The following is a 19006-nucleotide window of genomic DNA, read 5'->3' on the forward strand; positions in this document are numbered from 1 at the left end:
CAGGGAAATGTCAGTTCAGAGCATTTGAGAGCAGCCTCTGGTAGGTAAGATAGGTCAAGGTGCTCCGGATTAAAGGCAGGTTGATTAACCAGATGTGTAGACACAGGTGTGGAGCCAAATAGGGAAGGGCATGCACGTGGTTGCGGCAATCGCAAGGGCAGATCAACCACTTGGGGGACCTCACTCAGGCCTCAGTTGTCTGGGTGTGCTTACACCTGGGGTCCCTAGTCAAATTCCAGCTGTCCATCTCCCACCCAGTGGTTTTCATTCACTGGTCCCTGTCCAGTGGTGCTCACGCAGTTGCCCTTCCACTGTGGCCCCTGCCCAGGAAGGCTCCTGGGTCAAGGGCACTCAACAAGACAAAGTAAAATTTCCACCAATCCACTCGCCTCTGGCTGGTCTGCAGTGTCCACAAAAGTTCTGCCAAATTATCACTGGCCCGCTCTTTCCTGGGCAGTTGGCATGCCCTGAGAGAGCTTAGCCAAATTCCCACCAGTGGGCTCAACCTTGGGAACTCGTAGGCATTGCCCAAGAAAACCCAATTAGGATCCTACCAGCCTTTCTCGTGGCAGATCAGTCCCACAGCAGCTTGATTGGTGGCTTCAGGTGACGGCTGTCTCCATGGTGTGCCTTTGTGTGCTGACTCAGAATTGTACTGTCCTTGGCTGTTGTTGTGTTCCGTGAAGGAGTCTCTAGTGGCCGTGGAGCGTCGCCAGGGGCTGCAGGGTTGTAGCGAGGCCACCAGGATGTGCCAAAAGTGTGGGGTTGTGGGATGGTGGTGGGGTGGTGTCCCTGGACACGGTGCTGTGGCAGGGATGGGGAGTGCAGGGCTTGGGCAGCGTTGGGAATTAGGGGTTGCAGTCTGTTCCCAGATATTAAGCGGCCAAGTCACCAGTCCTCAGCAAATAAGATTTACTGTCTAAAGAGATGTTTTGCAGCACTTTTGCTTAATGTAATATGTCATTTGATTTCTTTTACTTTTTTTTAGTGTTTGTTATAAAGTTTGTTTATTTATACATACACAGATACTCACATCCACATAGTTGTTGTTCTTAGGTATGGTAAAGTCTTAGTGACCCTATGAACAACAAACAACAAATGTGAACCCTCTCCTATTATATGCCGAACTCACAGTCACTGACACACTCAAGTATGTCTGTGTGTGTATTCCAAAAAAAATAAAAAAGCATACTTACACTGATCCCTGTGTTTGCTGTTATGTTTTTAGGTGTCGTCAAGTTGGCCCTGAAGCATAGATACCCTAAGAAAACACAATCATGTCCAATCCTACACCATGCTCACAATCTCTGCTTACATAAACCTACTGTTGCAGTTGCTGTGTTTATTAATTTCATTGGAAGCTTGTTAGGAACTCATAAAATATTATACAAAATGAATGACGATGGAGGACATTATGCTGAGTGAAATATCTTAGTAACAAAAGGACAAATATTGTATAGACCCACTGTTGTAAAATGGGATTGACATTGGGGTTGGGGGGCAACTGAGAAAGGTGGGATTAATTGTGCATATTGCATTGAAACAGATGAGGGAAAGAGCTGATTAAAAGGGATATATGATTGGGTATTATTGTCATGAGAGGAGTCCAGAACGAAGACTGCATAATGGAGTGGATTTGGGGGGAAAGATTGTATAACAATGAAAGAATTTTTCTTTTAATTTTCAAAGAGAAGAGTGAACTGTGGGGAGGGGGTAGGCAGGGAGGAAAGTGCAACAATGAATGAATGAATGGATGGAAATCCAAAGTCTCTGTAAACTTTCATTGTTGTTGTCGTTGATGTTGTTGTTAGGTGCCATCGAGTCGTAGATGACTCATAGCGACCCTATGGATGAAAAGCGTGAGCACTGTTCATACATAGAGTTTCCAGAGGCAAGCCATTTCAGAAGTGGATGCCACTCCTGCTTCCAGGCTTTAACTTTCCTTAAAATTAATTTAAAAAATGAATTCTCAATGACTTCTTTTTAAAAAATTTTATTATACTAGTTTATTTACAGAATTGGTATACATTGTTTTTCAGACCAGATTCTTCCAATTACCCTCACCCCTCCCATCAAATTGTACAACCCTATGATTAATCCAGCCCCTGCCCTCCCCCACATCCTCATTCCTGTTTCCATGGGCTTTGATTTTGCATCCCAGTAAATGCAAATGCTTTGACATCTTCAATCTGTATTCTGTTTATCATGTGATTTTTACTGGTCTAAATTTGATGAATATTTTTTCTTTATGTTAAAGTGTAATTCATACTAAAAGCTATAATCTTTGATCTCAATCAGTATGTTCTTCAAATCTTAGGATTCAGCTAGCATAGTTCTGCATTTGCATATCTCAAATTATTAATGGTTCTTCCTCTCATTGTGTTGTTGTTGTTGTTACATGCCGTCGAGTCGCTTGTGACTCATAGTGATCCTGTGTACAACAGCCCTAAACTCAATTCTGTCCTGTGCCAGTCTCACTGTCTCCGACAAACCCATCCCAATTACCCCAGTCACCGAATCAATCCACCTCCTAGAGGGCCTTCTCCTCTCATGCCTGCCCTCCACCCTCCCAACCATGATGTCCTTCTCCAAGGACTGGTCTCTCCATACAACATGACCAAAGTATGTCAGACAAAGCCTCAGAATCCTTGCCTCCAAGGAGCCACCTGGTTTAACCCTCTCCAGGATGAATCTGTTTGTTTTCCTAGTGGTCCATGGTACCCTCAATACTCTTCTCCAACAGCAAAGCTTAAAGGCATCAATTCTACTTGTATCCTCTTTGGCCATTGTCCAACTCTCTGGTGCATAACAAGTGATTACAAAGACCATGGCCTGTATCACATGCACCTTGGTCTCTAGAGAGACACCATTGCTCTTCAGTACTTTCGAGAGGTCACTAACAGCAGACTTTCTCATGGCAATACGTCTTTTAATTTCCTGGCTGCTGGTGCCAATAGTGTTGCTTGTGGCACCAAGCTGACTAAAGCTGTGAACACTCTCAATCTCTTCGCCATCCATCCTGATGCTGTCAGTTGGTCCAGTGGGGAGAATCTTTGTCTTCTTGACATTGAGCCTCAATCCATATTGAAGACTGCAATCCTTGACCCTCTGCAGCAAGCGCTTCAGGTCCTCCTCAGTTTCAGCAGGCAAGGTTGTGTCATCTGCATAATGCGGATTTCTCCTCATAGAGCCCAGCCTCCTGAATGATCTGTTCTGCATATTTACCTTGATACATGTTATTATTTTTATATATTATGAATTTATTGTATTCTTGTGATTTTCAACTAACAAGGATTGTTTTCTTTACCAAAAAGTATACCCTTTCTTCAGGACATCATTTTCTAGGGCTTCCAGAGTAGAATTGCCTTAATGTGTTTCTGAGGCTGTAAATCTGGAGCAACACAGTGCCTCATCTGTCTTCTGTGATGTGTTTGATGGTTCTTAATAGCTGACCTTTAGATTAGCAGCACAAAGCTGAACCCAGTATACTGTCAAGGTATCTTTAGCATGTGTATGTAGAATATAAAAATATAAATGAACAACAGTATTTTAAAGGGAAAACCCACATTTAAATGGACCATTTACATGGAATAATTTATGCTTGAACTCTTAAAATATATTTATTCATGATATGTATGCACACGTGTCAGGTATTTGCGATCATTGCTACTTTGCTTACTTTTATCTACCTTGAGAAATGAAAATTATTCAAATCCCATGTTAACACTTTTGATCCTTGTAGGAAAGATTAGAAGTAATGTCTTTATATTTGTAAATCTGAATTTATATAGGGATTCACTTTTAAAAAAAATAATAACTTGGAAATGGCACCTTTGGTACTTTCATTATAAAAATGCGTATTATGGTGTGTCTGTGCATGTTTTTTTATGTTTGTATGCATGTGTGTGTGTGTGTGTGCGCGCGCGCGCTTACACACAGGTATGGCTAAGTCATAAAGCTAAACTACCTAAGTTATGTTCTTCTTCTAGAGCAGTTCAAATTCCAGCTAGAGCAGTTCAAATTCCAGTAGGACTATAAAATAGATAAATTGTTTAATCACAAAGCAAGAGAGTGAGTGCTATTATAACAAGATTAAAAAAGCACTGAGGAAATGTCAGCTATAATTGCCCTTGTTTTAAATATTTCTCATAAGAATATGATTTTGGAAATTGTAGGGATGTATGCTATTTAGACTTAGCAATTTTTATTTCTTAAAAGCTTCCTTGTGATAATTACATTATGATATAAACCCTCATCACATAATTACTTGTATAAGGACATCAATTATTTGCATTGTTGTTGTTGTTGTTATATGCCATCGAGTCACTTGGAATGCATAGCAAACCTATGTACAACAGCCATAAACCCAGCTCTATCCTGTGCCAATCTAAATGTCTCTGACCCACCTACCCTCACTAACACATTAATCAATCCATCTCAACAAGGGTCGTCCTCTATTGCACTGTCCCTCTAACCACCCAAGGGCTCTTCCAAGGTTCCTCTTCAAGGACTGGTTCCTCCTTCCACCAAGTCCAAAGTATGTAAGATGAACCTTCAAAATCCTAGCCTGCAAGTAGCAGCCTCGTCTCACTCCCTCTAGAATGAATTTCCTAGCATTCTATGGTATATTCAGTACTCTTTTCCAGGACCACAGCTCGAAGGCATCAATTCTCCTTCTGTTATCTGTAGTCATTGTCCAGCCTTCAGATGCCTAGCAAGTAATTGCAAAGACCATGGCCTGAATCTGGTGCACCTTAGTCTCCAGACTGACATCATTGTTCCTCAGTACTTTGGAAAGGTCTCTCACAGCAAACTTTACCAATACAATTCGTCTGCTTATTTTCTGGAAGCCGGTACTAAGATTGTTGCTTGTGGAGCAAAGCAAGCTGAAGCTGTTAACAAGCTCAATCGCTTCACCATCTATCATGATACTACCATTCAACCCAGTAGTGAGAATCTTTGTTTTCTTGATGTTGAGCTTCAAGCCATATTTAAAGCTACAGTCCTTGACCTTCTGCAGAAAGGGCTTCAGGTCCTCCTCAGCTTATTTGCTTTACCAACTAATAAGTCCCATTTACTTGCTTTAGGTCAATATAATTGTGTGTAAAAATGGTTTTTAATTGTATTTTCTTTGTAACATTTTCCATAGCCATCTTCAGTAGACTGAATAGTATTATGAAATGAAACATGTTTTATTAGCTTATCTATGTTGTTGGTTTTTTTTAGGTTCAGAAAATATGTGAGTGCTAAGGACGCCTTGGAAACTGATCTTTATAATCGGTTTATTCTGGTACTAAATGAAAAGAAAGCCAAGATCAGAAGCTTACAGAAACTATTACGTGATACTGAAGAGTCAGAAAATAATGCTGAACATGACAGGTATTTTCCCTTTCAATTTTTAATTCAGAAGTAGATAAATTTAAATGGGTTTCCCCTGCTGCAAAACGCAATGAAAGTTATTTGCAATTCAAGACCTTTTATTATACAAGGGTTGTATACCAGCTTCAAGGTAGGGAAACGAAAGCTAGAAAATTCTCAGCATCATCAATGCAGTCCATCTGACCAACTGACACTGGAGTATAGAACTGGAATGAGGTTTGTCTAAATATCACTAATTTTTAGAAATTGTTAAGATGTATATTTGTTAATACTTTATGCAAATTCTACAAGATTGTGCAGTCAGATTTATGTTTGTTAATTTTGTATTTACGGAGTTGTTAACTATACAGTGAATTTGGAAGAGCTGGAGAACAAATTCAAGTCCCAACTGCAAATATTTAAGGGTGCTTTGGGCAGAATATTGAATGTTTCAGGAAGCATCAAAAGAAGGTGGAGGGAGTATATAGAGTCACTATACCAAAAAGAATTGTGTAACACAGGAGAATTTTATGAAAAAAACAAAAAAAACAAAATCAACATGTGATCAAGAGGCAATGGGATAAACAAGGAAACTCAAGCTGCTCTGAAGAAACTGGCAAAAAATAATGCCCCAAAATTGATGGAATACCAATTGATACATCATAATTGATGATGACGAGATTGAGATTGTTCACAGTTTTGGTTTGCTTGGATCCACAGTCAACACTCTTGGCACCATCATCCAGGAAATTAAAAGATGTATCGCGATGGGAAAGTCCGCGGTTAGAGACCTCTCTAAAGTGTTGAATTGCAAAGATGTCAGTCTGGAGGCTGAGGTGCGCCTGATACATGCCATGGTTTTTGCAATCACTTGTTATGCATCAGAGAGCTGGAAAGTGGCTAAGGGTGATAGAAGGAGAATTGATGTCTTTGAATATACCATGGACTGTGAGGAAAATGAACAGGTTTGTCCTGGAGAAGGTGAAGCCAGGCTGCTCCTTGGAGGCAAAGATTCTAAAGCTTCAGCTAACATACTTTGGACATGTTGCAAGGAGGCACCAGTCCTTGGAGAGGAATATCATGCTTGGGAAGGTGGAGGGACAGCGCAGGAGATGGATTGATTCAGTGACTGGCGTAATAATGGGGTCAGATGTGTCGGAGCTGGTGAGATTGGCACAGGATAGGGTAGAGCTTAGGTCTGTTGTACATAAGGTCACTATGAATTGCAGTCGACTTGACGGCACATAACAACAACAACATTTCAGTAAATTGGTGCTGCCCAGATGTGCTCAGTAGGTTGTCCCAGGAAATCTGAAGGACAACTACTTGCCCAACTAACTGGAAAAAGTTCATATTTATACCCATTCCAAAAAAGGTTATCCAACAGAGTGTGGCAGTTATTGAACAATATCACTAATATCACATGCAAGAAGAATCATCCTGAAGATTAGCCAAAAATGACTGTTCAAGTTGGTTTATAAGAGACCATGGCACTAGGGACATTGGACCCAATGTTAGACAGATCTTCGCTGAAAGCAAATAGTACCAGAGGAATGTTGTTTTGTGTTTCATTGACTATGCAGAGGCATTTGACTGTGTGGATCACAACAAACTGTGGCTGACTCTGAGAAGAATGGGAATTCAAGAACATTTGATTGTGCTTATGTGAATCTTATACTTGGACCAGGAGGCAGTTGTCATATCAGAGCAAGGATACATTGCATGGTTCAAAATCAGAAAAGGAGTGTGTCATGGATGTGTCCTGTCTCCATACTTTTTTCAGTCTATATGTGGTACAGATAATTTGGGAGGCTAGACTTATAAGAGGAGGAATGTGGGTGGCATCAAGAGTGGCGGAAGACTCATCAACAACTTGAGTTATGCAGATGACACAACCTGACTGGCCGAAACTGAAGAGGACCTGATTGTTTGCTGAAGAAGGTCAAGGACTGCGGTCTTCAAAATGGATTGAAGCTCAAATCAAGAAGACAAACATTCTTATATCAATTGGCATCACCACAGTGGATGAAGAAGAGATTGAAATTGTTAACAGTCTCATTTTGCTCAGTTTCATAAATCAGCACTCTCTGCACCAGCAGTTAAGAAACCAAAAGAAAAATTTCATTGGGAAAATCTGGAGAAATCTCTCCAGAGTGCTAAAGAGAAATAATGTCAGTCCAGAGACTAAGGTGTGTCTGATCCAGGCCATCCTTTCTTGCTATGCATCACAGAGAGCTCAACAATGACTATAAGTGACAGAGGATTAGATGCCTTTGAGTTGTGATGCTGGATAATATTGAACATACCATGAACCACCAAGAAAACAAACAGGTCTTTACTGGAGATTTTGAAACAAAGTTGCTCCTTGGAGGCAAAGATTTCAAAGCTCCATTTTACATACTCTGAGCATGTTTCCAGGAGGGGCCAGTCCTTGGAGAAGGACATGATGCTTGGAAGGCTGGAGGGTCAGCACAGAAGAGGGATGATAAGGTTTGACATAGTTACAGGTGATATTGTAAGGTGTGTTTGGAGACAGTGAGATTGGCTCGGGATAGGGCAAGATTCAGAGCTACTGTGCATAGAGTCACTGTGAGTTGCCGCCAATTCAACAGCATATAACAACAACAAAAACAATGTTTAATTTAAGGAGATGTTGATTTTATTTTGGCTTTTTCTCTTTTCTTAATGCTAACTGGGCTGTGATTACCTTTCTTAACCTTCCATTTCATTTTCTCTGAGAATGTGTGTATACTAGTGTACACTGGCTTCTTAAGGAATATTGGAAAATGACTTACAGCTGATATGATTTTGGATAATTACAGTTTTCTCAAGAAAAAATGGTTGGTTATAGGCTAAGGTTTCTTACCCTTAATCTGAGAGGAAACATGGCTTGCTTATGAATATTATATTTGATGTTGGGTAGTGTTACTTCAAGTGCTAATCTGACACTGAATCTCAGTGCATCCATTAATATATGGCTTTGGGCAAATTCTTTAAAGCTCTGTCCTTCACTTCACCTTTATAATAATGATAAAGGTTCCTACTTCTTAGGATTTGGGGAAGATCAAAAGAAATGTAGGACTGGTTGAGATCAGTAAAATGATAATCATATTTTTATCTACAAAAAATAATTTTTTGAATAATATTTCAGTAGAAGAATAATATGTGATAGGATAGTAAATCAAGCATTAATTATAATAAGCATTAAAAAACATTATTAAGACACACAACTGTGTAAGTTGGTGGCCCTGATCATGCACACCTCAGAGGCAAAGGAAGAGATTAAATTTCAGGAGAGAAATTGCATCAAGTGAGACACTCCCCCCCCCCCAGGGTGAGCACGTTGGGGTGCTCCTAAGGGAGATGAGACTGAAAACTATCTGGAAATAGGTCCTTCTATTTGATTATTCTTACCTCTGTGGCTGGAGGGCCATCCCAAGGTTAAACAGAATAAGAGAATTTGGGACACAGAGCCACAAACAGGAGAAAGACATTCTCAGCTTTCTATGAGAGAGAGGGCTGATTTGAGTCAACATCCCTGCACACACACACACACACACACACACATACACACAAACTGCTTAAGTTGGTAGCCCTGAACTTACACTATTCCAGAGACGGACGATAGAAGACATTAAGTTTCAGGAGAGACAACACATTGAGGCGAAAAGAAAACCTACCAATTGGGGAAAAAACATTTGGCAATACCTTTTTAGACAAGGATCTCATAACAGAAGTTTACAAAATACTCCTAGGTCTCCAGAAGAAAAAGTCTGAAAACACAATTACAAAATGGGATAAAGACATTTAAAACTTTTCTCAAAGGAAGACATTTGGATGGCCAACAGACATGTGAAAAAATGTTCAAATCACTGACAATGAAAGAGATGAAAATAGAAACCACAATGAGATACTGTCTCACTCGAGTAGCAATGGCAAAGTTTAGCAGCAAGAGACAGATGTTGAAGAGGATATGGAGAGGTGAGAACTCTCATACACTGTTGGAGGGATTGTAAACGGGTACAATCACTCTTGAAGACAGTTTGGTATTTCCTCAAAAATTTTAATATAGAAACTCTATATGACCCACCTATTCCACTACTAGGAGTAAACCCCAAGGAAATTAGAACTGAAACAGAGATCTGTACACTAATGTTCGTAATAGCGTTATGCACCATCACAAGAACATGAAAACAGTGCACATGTCCAAACATAACTGCATGGATTGAGAAATTGAGGCACATTCACACAGTGGAATACTATGTAACACTTAGGAGCAATGATTTTGAAAATTATTACATAATTTGGGAAAGACTGAAAAGTATTTTACTGAGTAAACTAACTCAGTCTCATAATGATAAATGCTACATAAGACTATTATTGTAAACATAGAAGGTTAACTAATAAAACCTATCTGAGTACCCAAGGAGGGAAAGGCATGGGAGCAGAGGGGTGACGATGGGTAGGAGTGAAACCAAAGGGTTGCACAGTTTGGTAGGTGAAGGAAATGGAAAGGATCCAGTGGGGATCTGAAAAGACTAGGTAAGGATGGTCAAAGTCTAATGATGATTGATTTTATAAAACAATGCATGGGAATGACGGTATAATACACAATATGAATAAAAATAGTGTGAAACACTATAAAGTATAAAATTTTGTGAACAAGCCAATATAAATTAAAACACACACACACACAAAACTGGACGATGACTAAGAATGGGAGAATTGATGGTTTTGAGTTGTGGTGCTAGAGAATAGTATTGAATATACCGTGGACTGCTAGGAAAACAAACAGGTTCATCCTGGAGAGAGTAAAACCAGGTTGCTTCTTGGAGGAAAGGGTTTTAAGTTCCATCTGACCTACTTTGGACATGATGCCGGGAGGTCCTTGGACAGGGACATCATGCATGGAAGGGTAGAGGGACAGCACAAGAGAAGAAGCCCTTGGATGAGATGGATTGACTCAGTGACTGGAGTGATGAGTGTAGTTTTGGCAGAGACAGTGAGGTTGGCACAGGATAGGGCACATTTTAGGGCTGTTGTTCATAGGATTGCTGTGAGTCGCAAGCAATTTGATGGCACATAACAACAACATATGATATCCCTAGGAGTTGAAATCAGCTCCACAGCAGCTTGATTTCATTCTCTCTCGCTCTGTCTCTCTCTCTGTAGATAGATATAGATAAAGATATTTGATATAATATATGTATATTGGTTACAAGATATTAAAAGATACATTTGAGCAACCATTGGGGGGGGGAAACCCCCTGAAGCTTCTTTTTTCAGTAGAGTTGGCATACTGTTTTTAAAGTGGCTTTATCTAATTCATATATATTTCAATATGTGTGTGTTTAATTAATACCTTTTTCAAGGAATATTTTATGTGTGATACCTAAGTTAATGATTTATAATGCTACTTTTTTCTATTTCCAGGGAACCTGCAACCTCTTCTCAAGTAGGTGCTGGCAGAGATGCAATCTATGACAAAAGTACTGATGATGAAAGTGAAAGCAAGCCTGATCCCTCTGAACTTTGTCCAGGTCAGATAAATATGTTAATTTTCCTGTTGACTGTCTTGCTTAAGTTTATTACTCTAATGCCAAAAGCCCTAATGAAGACTATTGTGAATAAAATTTCCTACCAAAAGTTATTTAGCATTTTAACCTAAAATATCAAATTCTTAAATATTTATTGTGAAATGGCATTGAAAGCATTGAAAGAAGGAACCACCATTCCATAGTTAAGAATTGCTGAAGAGATGAACAGAAAGTTTCAAAGGGCAACATGAGAGGACGAAGCAAAATACAAGAAATGTGCAAAGAACCAGAACTGAAAAACTGAAATGGAAGGACTTACTAGGAATTTCTGAAACTGAGAGAAGTAAAAAACAAATTCACACCTTGTATTGTAATGCTGAAGATACCTTGACAAAATCCTAAATGATTCATGAAGCATCAAAAGATGATTGAAGGGGCATGTGGAGAGAGAGGACTTGAGGCATCCCTGAAGTTATAGGTACCTCTATCTGGGACTCCTTGCCTCTGTGGCTGCAGGGCCATCTCATGTGCCAAACAGGACAAGAGAATTTAGTATGCAGAACTTTGTGTGCAGAGGAAAGAATTTTCTTGGCTCCCTCAGACACAGAACCGACCCACGAGCCTCTGCATACCCCAGGCTGGGTCTGATCTCTTAACACTAAGCTACTAGAGTTCATGCTATAGATTATTAATATATTAAGTTACTTACAATAAGTTACCCTTAGGATCTTTTTCCTCTCCAAATAAATGTGACAATTCCCCTTTCAATCTCCTTGAAAAGTGAATTTGTTATTTGTATTGGGATTGTGAATATGCAGATTGCTTTTGGTAGGATTGTCATTTTCACAAATTGAGTTTCCTATGCATGAACAGGACACATTTTTCCATTTCTTTAGGTCTTTCATTGTGTTTTGCAGAAATGTTCTGTAGTTTTCTTTCTATAAGTTTTTCATATCTTTAATTAGGTTCACTCCCAAGTATCTCAATTTGTAGTTGGCCCTTGTAAATGGTATTACTTCTTGATTTCCTCCTGTGAGTTTTCTTTGTTACTGCAGAGGAATCACACTGATTTTTGGATATTGATCTTGTATCCTGCCACTCTGCTAAACTGATCTACTAGCTCTCACAATAGGCTTGTTTTTTGCTTATTTGTTTGATTTTTGGTTTGTTGTTGTTGTTGTTGTTGAGTTCTTGGGATTTTCTTTGTGTACTATATCTTCCGCATAGAACAGCAGTTTAACCATCCCTTTTCCTATCTGGATGCCTTTTATTTTCTTCTCTTGTATTGCCCTAGCAAATACTTCCAATATAGTATTGAATAGCAAGGTGACAGTGGACATCCTTGGCTGGTCCCTGCTCACAAGGAAAATACTTTTAGTCTTTTTTCATTGAGAATGATATTTGCTTGTGGTTTTGCATATATACTTTTGATTGTTTTGAACAAATTCCTTTCTATTCCAATTTTGCTGGGCATCTTAATCAGGAAGGGAGGTTAGATTTTGTCAAATGCCTTTTCTGCATCAATTGCTAAGATCATATGGTTCTTGTTATTTGTTTTGTTATTGTGGTGAATTACATTGATTGTTTTTCTTATGTTGAACAATCCTTGCATATCCTCTTATGAATCCCACTTGGTCATGATGAATATTTTTTTCTTCTATGTCAGAGGTAATGCGATTGGCACAGGATAGAACAGGGTTTAGGGCTGTTCTACATAGGGTCGCTATGAATCGCAAACGACTTGACGGCACATAACAACAACAACAACTGTGTGCTTTTGGATTCTGCTGGCTAGGATTTTGTAAGGACTTTTACATCTATATTGTTGGTCTGTAGTTTTCATTTTTGGTAATATCTTTGCCTGGTTTTTGTATTAGGGTTATGCTTGCTTCGTAGAATGTCTATATGAGTGTTCCTTCTTTTTCTATATTTTTAAGTAACTGAAGTTGAATTGGTGATAAATCTCTGAATGTTTAGTAGGATTCAACTGTGAAGCCATCTGGTCCAGAACGTTTTTGTGCGTCTTTTATGACTTAGTTTCTTCTTTTATGATGGGTCTGTTCAAGTGTTCTGCATCTGACCATGTGATACTGAGTAAGGCATGATTTTCAAGGATTTTTTTCATTTCCTCTAAGTTTTCACATTTGTCAAAGTATAGCTTTTCATAATATCCTGATTTTATAGAATTAATTTCCTCTAGTTCTATTGTGATACCACCTCTATCATTCCTTTATCGAGTTGTGCCTCCTCCTGTTTTTCTTTTGTTTTTTGTTAGGTTTCAAGTCTTTGTCACTCTTCACAATTATTGATCCTTTTTAAAAACAGCTCCTGGTCTAACTGATGGTTTCAATTTTTTTTTTCTGTTTTCTATCTCACTGATTTCCGCTCTTATCATTTCCTTTCTTCTAGAGGCTGTTGGGTTAGATTGCTGTTCTTTTTCTATTTGATAAAGACATTGAGTTAGCTCATTTATTTTGCTTTTTTTTTTTTTTTAATGTGTTTGCTATTGCTATGAACTACCCCCTGATGACTGCATTAGCTGCATTCAGAGGTTTTGGTGTGTTCTGTTTTAATTATCATTTGTTTCAAGGAAATTTTTATTTTGTTCTTTTTTTCATCTATAAGTTAATCTTGTTCTAGCAGGGTGTTATTTAGCTTCCATATTGGTGGCTTTGTAAGCTTTATCTTCTTGGGATCATTGCTGGTTTTACGGCATTGTGGTCTGAGAAGACACTTTCTATTATTTCAGTGTTTTTTAATTTTTTGAGGCTTTATTTGTGCCCTAATATGTGATGAATTCTGGAAAATGTACCATGTGCATTTGAGAAGAAAGTGAATTGAATTTTATTTGGGTGCAGAGCTTGGAAGACATCCACAAAGTCGAGTTGGCTCACTATGAAGTTTAATTCTTCTACATCTTTGTTAAGTTTCTTTTGAGTTGACCTATCTTTTGGGAAGAGTGGTGTGTTAAAGTCTCCTACCACTATAGTGGTGCTATTTCTTTATTCATTTCTGCTAATAGTTGTTTTAAGTATTTAGCAGGTCTTTCATACAATGCCTAGGGATAATAGAAAGATAATTGATGCCTTTGAATTGTGGTGCTTGAGAAGAGTGTTGAATATACCATGGACTGCTAGGAGAACAAACAGGTTCATCCTGGAGAAGATGAAAACAGACAGCTCTTTGGAGGCAAAGATTCTGAAACTTCCTCTGACATAATTAAGACATGTTACAAGGAGGGACCAATTCTTAGAGAGGGACATCATGCTTGGGAGGGTGGAGGGACATCACAGGAGAGGAAGGCCCTCGATGTGATGGATTGATTTACTCACTGGGTCAATGGGGGTAAGTGTGCCAGAGACAATAAGGTTGGCACAGGACAGAGCAGGGTTTAAGGCTCTTGTAAATAGGGTCACTAAGAGTCACAGTCGACTCAATAGCACATAACAACAACATCATCATCATTTAGTTCATTGATGTTTATCAATAAATATTATGTCCTCTTGGTTTTCCATGCCTTTAATCACTATATATTGCCCTTAATTATCTTTTGAAAGCAGGAGTGACATCCACTTCCTAAACAACATGCATCTGGAAAATCTGTGAACTTTGATAAATCACAATAGTTATAGGAAGGCTTCAGGCCTTTTGTTCATAGGTCACTATGTATCGTGTTGGACTCACTGACAATCAACAAACACTAACATTATCTTTTATGATTATTTTCATTCTGAAATCTATTTTATCAGAGGTTAGTACTGCTACTCTTACTTTTTTGTGAATGCCGTTTATTTGACTTTTTTCCCCTCCAGCTTTGGTTTTGAGCCTATCTTTCTCTTCATTTGTTAGATATGTCTCTTATAGACAGCATATTGATGGGTTTAGCTTTTTTTATCCATTCTGCTATTCTTTTTCTTTTGTTTGGTGCATTAAGTCCATTCACATTAAGCATGATTATTGACAGGTCAGGTTTTATCATTGTCATTTTGCTGTGCTTCTTTTTTTGTTATTATTATGTTTTGCTGTGGTCCATCCACTTTCCTTTGGTGTCTTTGTGTAAAGGACTTCCCTTAAAAGTTTTTGTAGGTTTGGTTTTACTTTTACAAATTCCTTAAGTTCTTTCTTTTCTGCAAAGGATGTGATTTTTTCCCCTTCATATTTGATGGAGAGCTTGCTGGGTTCAGGATCCTGGGTTGGTAGTTGATTTCTTTCTTTTTTTTTTTTCTTTTTTTTTATATTTTATTAATTTTCATAAACATTTACAGAGATTTTGGGTTTCCATTCATTCATTGTTGCACTGTTCTCTCTACCCTCCTCCCAGTTTGTTCTTGTCCAAATGCCACAGTGCTTGTCAAAGCCAGTTCTGATTAATCTTCTTTGTCAGTGTGTCCTTTGCCATTCCCTATCACTCCTCCCTGAGAGAGACTTCTCCCTGAGTCATAAGGAAAAGGGGACGGCGTATTCTCTTAGCTACTTCCTGCTGAAAAGGGACGCTGTGGGTTTCAGGGTGAAGATCTTCTCTCACTACTCTAAAGGGCCCCTTTGGCAGTAGGAAACACATAGACTATTATGGAGATTGATTTTGGAATTTAGATGCACTCTTATTGGTTGTGCTTGGCCGTACATGTTCATATCCTTGAAGATGTATCATGGGGGTGTTGCAACCTAGAAGACACAAATTTGACTAACAAGTTATAAGTACATGAGTCCAGAAATTATGGAAAAGTAAAAGAAAAGATTCTTTCATTGTTTTACAAACCCTCCCCCAGGTCCCCTCCACCATGTAGCCCTCGCTCTAGTCTCCTATGATGACAGAAATACCTAGTCACATATCTCTTTTAAACAGTTTTCTCCCTCCTCTGTTTCAGTGCAGTATACATTATTGAACCCATCTTACTCAGTCTCTCCCCAACCCCAAGGACAGTCCCATTCTACAACAGTGGCGTCATGTAATATTTGTCCTTTTGTGACTGGGATATTTCACTCAGCATAATGTTCTCCAGAGTCAACCATTTTGAATAATATTGCATGAGTTCCTTGTTTTTTAATGCAGCATAGTATTCCATTGTGTGAATATACCACAGCTTCTCTAGCCATTCGTTTGTTGATGGGCACTTAGGTTGTTTCCAACTCCTTGCTATTGTGAACAAAGCTGCAATAAACATGTATATGCCATCCCATTGTTTTCTTGCTCACAGGGTTTCTGCTGAAAAATCAGAACTTAGTCTGATTGCTTTTCCTTTGTAGGTGACACTTTGTTTATCTCATTCTACTTTCAGTATTGTTTTATTTTGGAGAATTTGACTATGATATGTCTTGATGTTTTTCCTTTGGGGTCTAGTCTATTTGTTGTTCGCTGAACCTCTTGAATGTGGATTTCCTTGTTCTTCATGATACCTGGGAAGTTTTCTCCTAGTACCTCTCCCACAATTTTCTCTGATTTTCCTATCCCTCTCATATTCTGGAATTCCAGTCGTATGTATGTTATTCCTTTTGATGTCATCCCACATAATTTTAATGTTTTTTTCACTTCCTTTATGTCTCCTCTCCAATTTTTCTTTTAGTATGTTTCTGCTGAGGTTCTCATCATCCAGCTCACTGACTTTCTGCTCCATCTCTTCTGTTCTTCTTTTTTGCCTTTCCGACATGTTGGACACTTTTGCTATTTTCAGTGTTAATGTTTTGGATTGCATTTTCAAGCCTTTCTGATATTTCTCATACTGTGTTGGCAGTAACCTCTCTATCTTGTGATGATATTTTTAAGTCCTTGCATCTCTTTATCTATATAATACATATATAATATATAATACAATGTTTTCTTCCATTTTTTCTCCCTTTTCTCCCATATTTGTGCAAATTCCTCATCATCATTATGTTTATATTGGTCTGTGTCTCTGAAACATTTGCTTTCTAGTTTGTTTCTTCTATCATTTGTGTCATCTTCCATAGTTGTTCAAATAACTCTTCATCAGCATATTTTTTGTTTCCAGTTCTCTACCTCTAGTTTATTCCCTTCATCTGTGCCTTCCATTGTTCCTTCTATAATTTGTACTTTTATTCGTAGCTGTTGGAAGGTCTCAATATTAATATATATCATCTGCCTTCTTGACTCTGGAGTACTAATAAGGTCTCTGATATTCTCTGGTTAATTTTAGAAAAGGTTTAATTTGTTTTTTCATGGTGTTTGAAGCTGACTGTTGCTTTCTTGATTATGTGAAGTTTTTCTTGATAAAGTGTTAGGTCATTTCTATTCTTTCTGTGAAAGTTGTTATTGGTTCTTATCTTTATTATAATAGTAGTTAGTTGCCAAATTAAAATGTAATGAGGTATTCACCCCACTGTAAGTCCTTTAGGGGAAAATTTGCCTTTGCTGAAGTCCTTCAGGTTCTCTCTGTTCTACATTGTAGTCCTATAGGCATCTCACCTTGAAGTAGTCCCCTGACATCAGTGCTATAGTCCTCTTTCATATATGATGTGGTGTGAGTCCAGGTGCCCTACTCAAGCAAATTCCCATGCACCTTTTCTCTTGGTGCTTCATGTCTTCTTTGTCTCTGGAGTAGCACGGAATTAGAGATCAGGACTGCCAGATCAAACAGCTTGTATGCAGGGACTCTCAAGTCAGCCTTCCCTCTCTCTCTTGCAGAGAGCTACAAAAAATCCCTTCTATCTGTCTTGAGTTCTTTGTACTAAAATCTCTTGTCCTGTTTGGCCTCTGGGATGACCCCACAACCTCAGAGGCAAGGACCCCTAGAAGGAGGTACCTACAACCTCAGGGATGCCTCAGTCCTGTCTCCCCAAAAGCAATGGAGGGTTCTCACTCTTGGCACAGAGACCCCCTCCTTTTGTGACCTTTTCTCCAGTGGCTTGGTGTTCTACTTTGTTTCTGGTGTGGCAGATAGATCCTATCCTGGGTCGCCCCTATGTGCAGAGGCTCAGGATCAGTCCTGTGTTTCAGGGAGCCAAAAAAATTCTTTCCTCTGTGCATGAAGCTCTGCACAGTAACATGTCTTGTGCTATTTGTCCCTTGGCATGGCCCAGCCGTCACAGAGGGTTGGACCCCCAGATGGAGGTACCTACAACCCCAGATGCCTCAGTCCTGTCTTCTCATAAGTGATGGAGAGTGCTCACTCACAGCACAGAGCTCCCACCTCTCCTGACTCCTTTTCCTTAATTCTCACCTTTATTACCTCGAAAGACCACTCTGGTTGTGTGTATATATATTTATTTGTTTGTTCTTTTGGCAGCCCATGATATAGTCTATGGTCTTGTCAATAGCACAATTCAAAGCTTCCAATTCTTCAGTAATCCTCGTTCATTGTCCAAATTTCACAGACACATGAAGCATTGAAGATGCCATGGCTTGAGTCTGGTGAAACTTAGTCTTTAAAGTGATATCTGGTTCTAGGTCGTTGAACAGAACTTGGTAGCAAACTTTCCCACTGTGTCTTTTGATTTCTTCACTGATACTTCCATGAGTCCTTGATTGTGTTATCAAGTAAAAAGAAATTACTGACAACTTCATTCTTTTTTATATTGTTTATCATATTGCCTATGGATCTATTGGTAGGGATATATAGTCTATACAGAAAACTACCATCTTTATTCTTCTTACTGAAGAACTTACTAAAGTTCTAGTCCTCTTTACTTTTAGCAAACAAGGTGTGTCTTCTAAGTATCTAGGTTGTTGATAAGTCTTGTTCCAATCATGGTGCCACATTCTTCACATAGCCCAACTTCTTGAAATATTTGCCCAACATACTGATTGAATACATACAGTGAAAAGCATAGCCCTTAGTCATACATTTCCAGATTTTAAGCCATGTCATATGTTATTTTGTCTGAAACACTGCCTCTAGGTCTATGTACAGGTTGGCATGTGCCCAAGTAAGTGTTCTTAAATTATCATTCTTCTCAATGGTACCCGTAATATTTTGCAGTACTCACAATTGACTGTGACTTACAGTCAGTGAAATTCCTCTAAACATCTTTCTGGGATTCTTTGCTTTCATTCAAGATTCATCTGCCATCAATAATTATATCACTCTTACTAAAGTCTCTTTTCAATCCAACTTGCATTTCTGAATGTTTCTTCTTTAGTTATTCATTTCTTA

General features: G+C 38.7%; 1 protein-coding gene across 2 annotated transcripts in view; it reads left to right on the top strand.

Moving 5' to 3' along the window:
- Positions 1-19006, top strand: part of XRCC4 (X-ray repair complementing defective repair in Chinese hamster cells 4) — a 326363-nt gene that overhangs the window by 116674 nt on the left and 190683 nt on the right. For both annotated transcript variants that reach the window (XM_006889867.1, XM_006889866.1), the window contains exons 4-5: positions 5227-5379; positions 10792-10898. In XM_006889867.1, the coding sequence (XP_006889929.1) occupies positions 5227-5379; positions 10792-10898 (260 nt within the window). The remainder of the gene's footprint in view (positions 1-5226; positions 5380-10791; positions 10899-19006) is intronic.

This window comes from Elephantulus edwardii, unplaced genomic scaffold, assembly GCF_000299155.1.
Source record: "Elephantulus edwardii isolate Elephantulus edwardi_28Jun2011 unplaced genomic scaffold, EleEdw1.0 scaffold00082, whole genome shotgun sequence".
Classification (NCBI taxonomy): domain Eukaryota; kingdom Metazoa; phylum Chordata; class Mammalia; order Macroscelidea; family Macroscelididae; genus Elephantulus; species Elephantulus edwardii.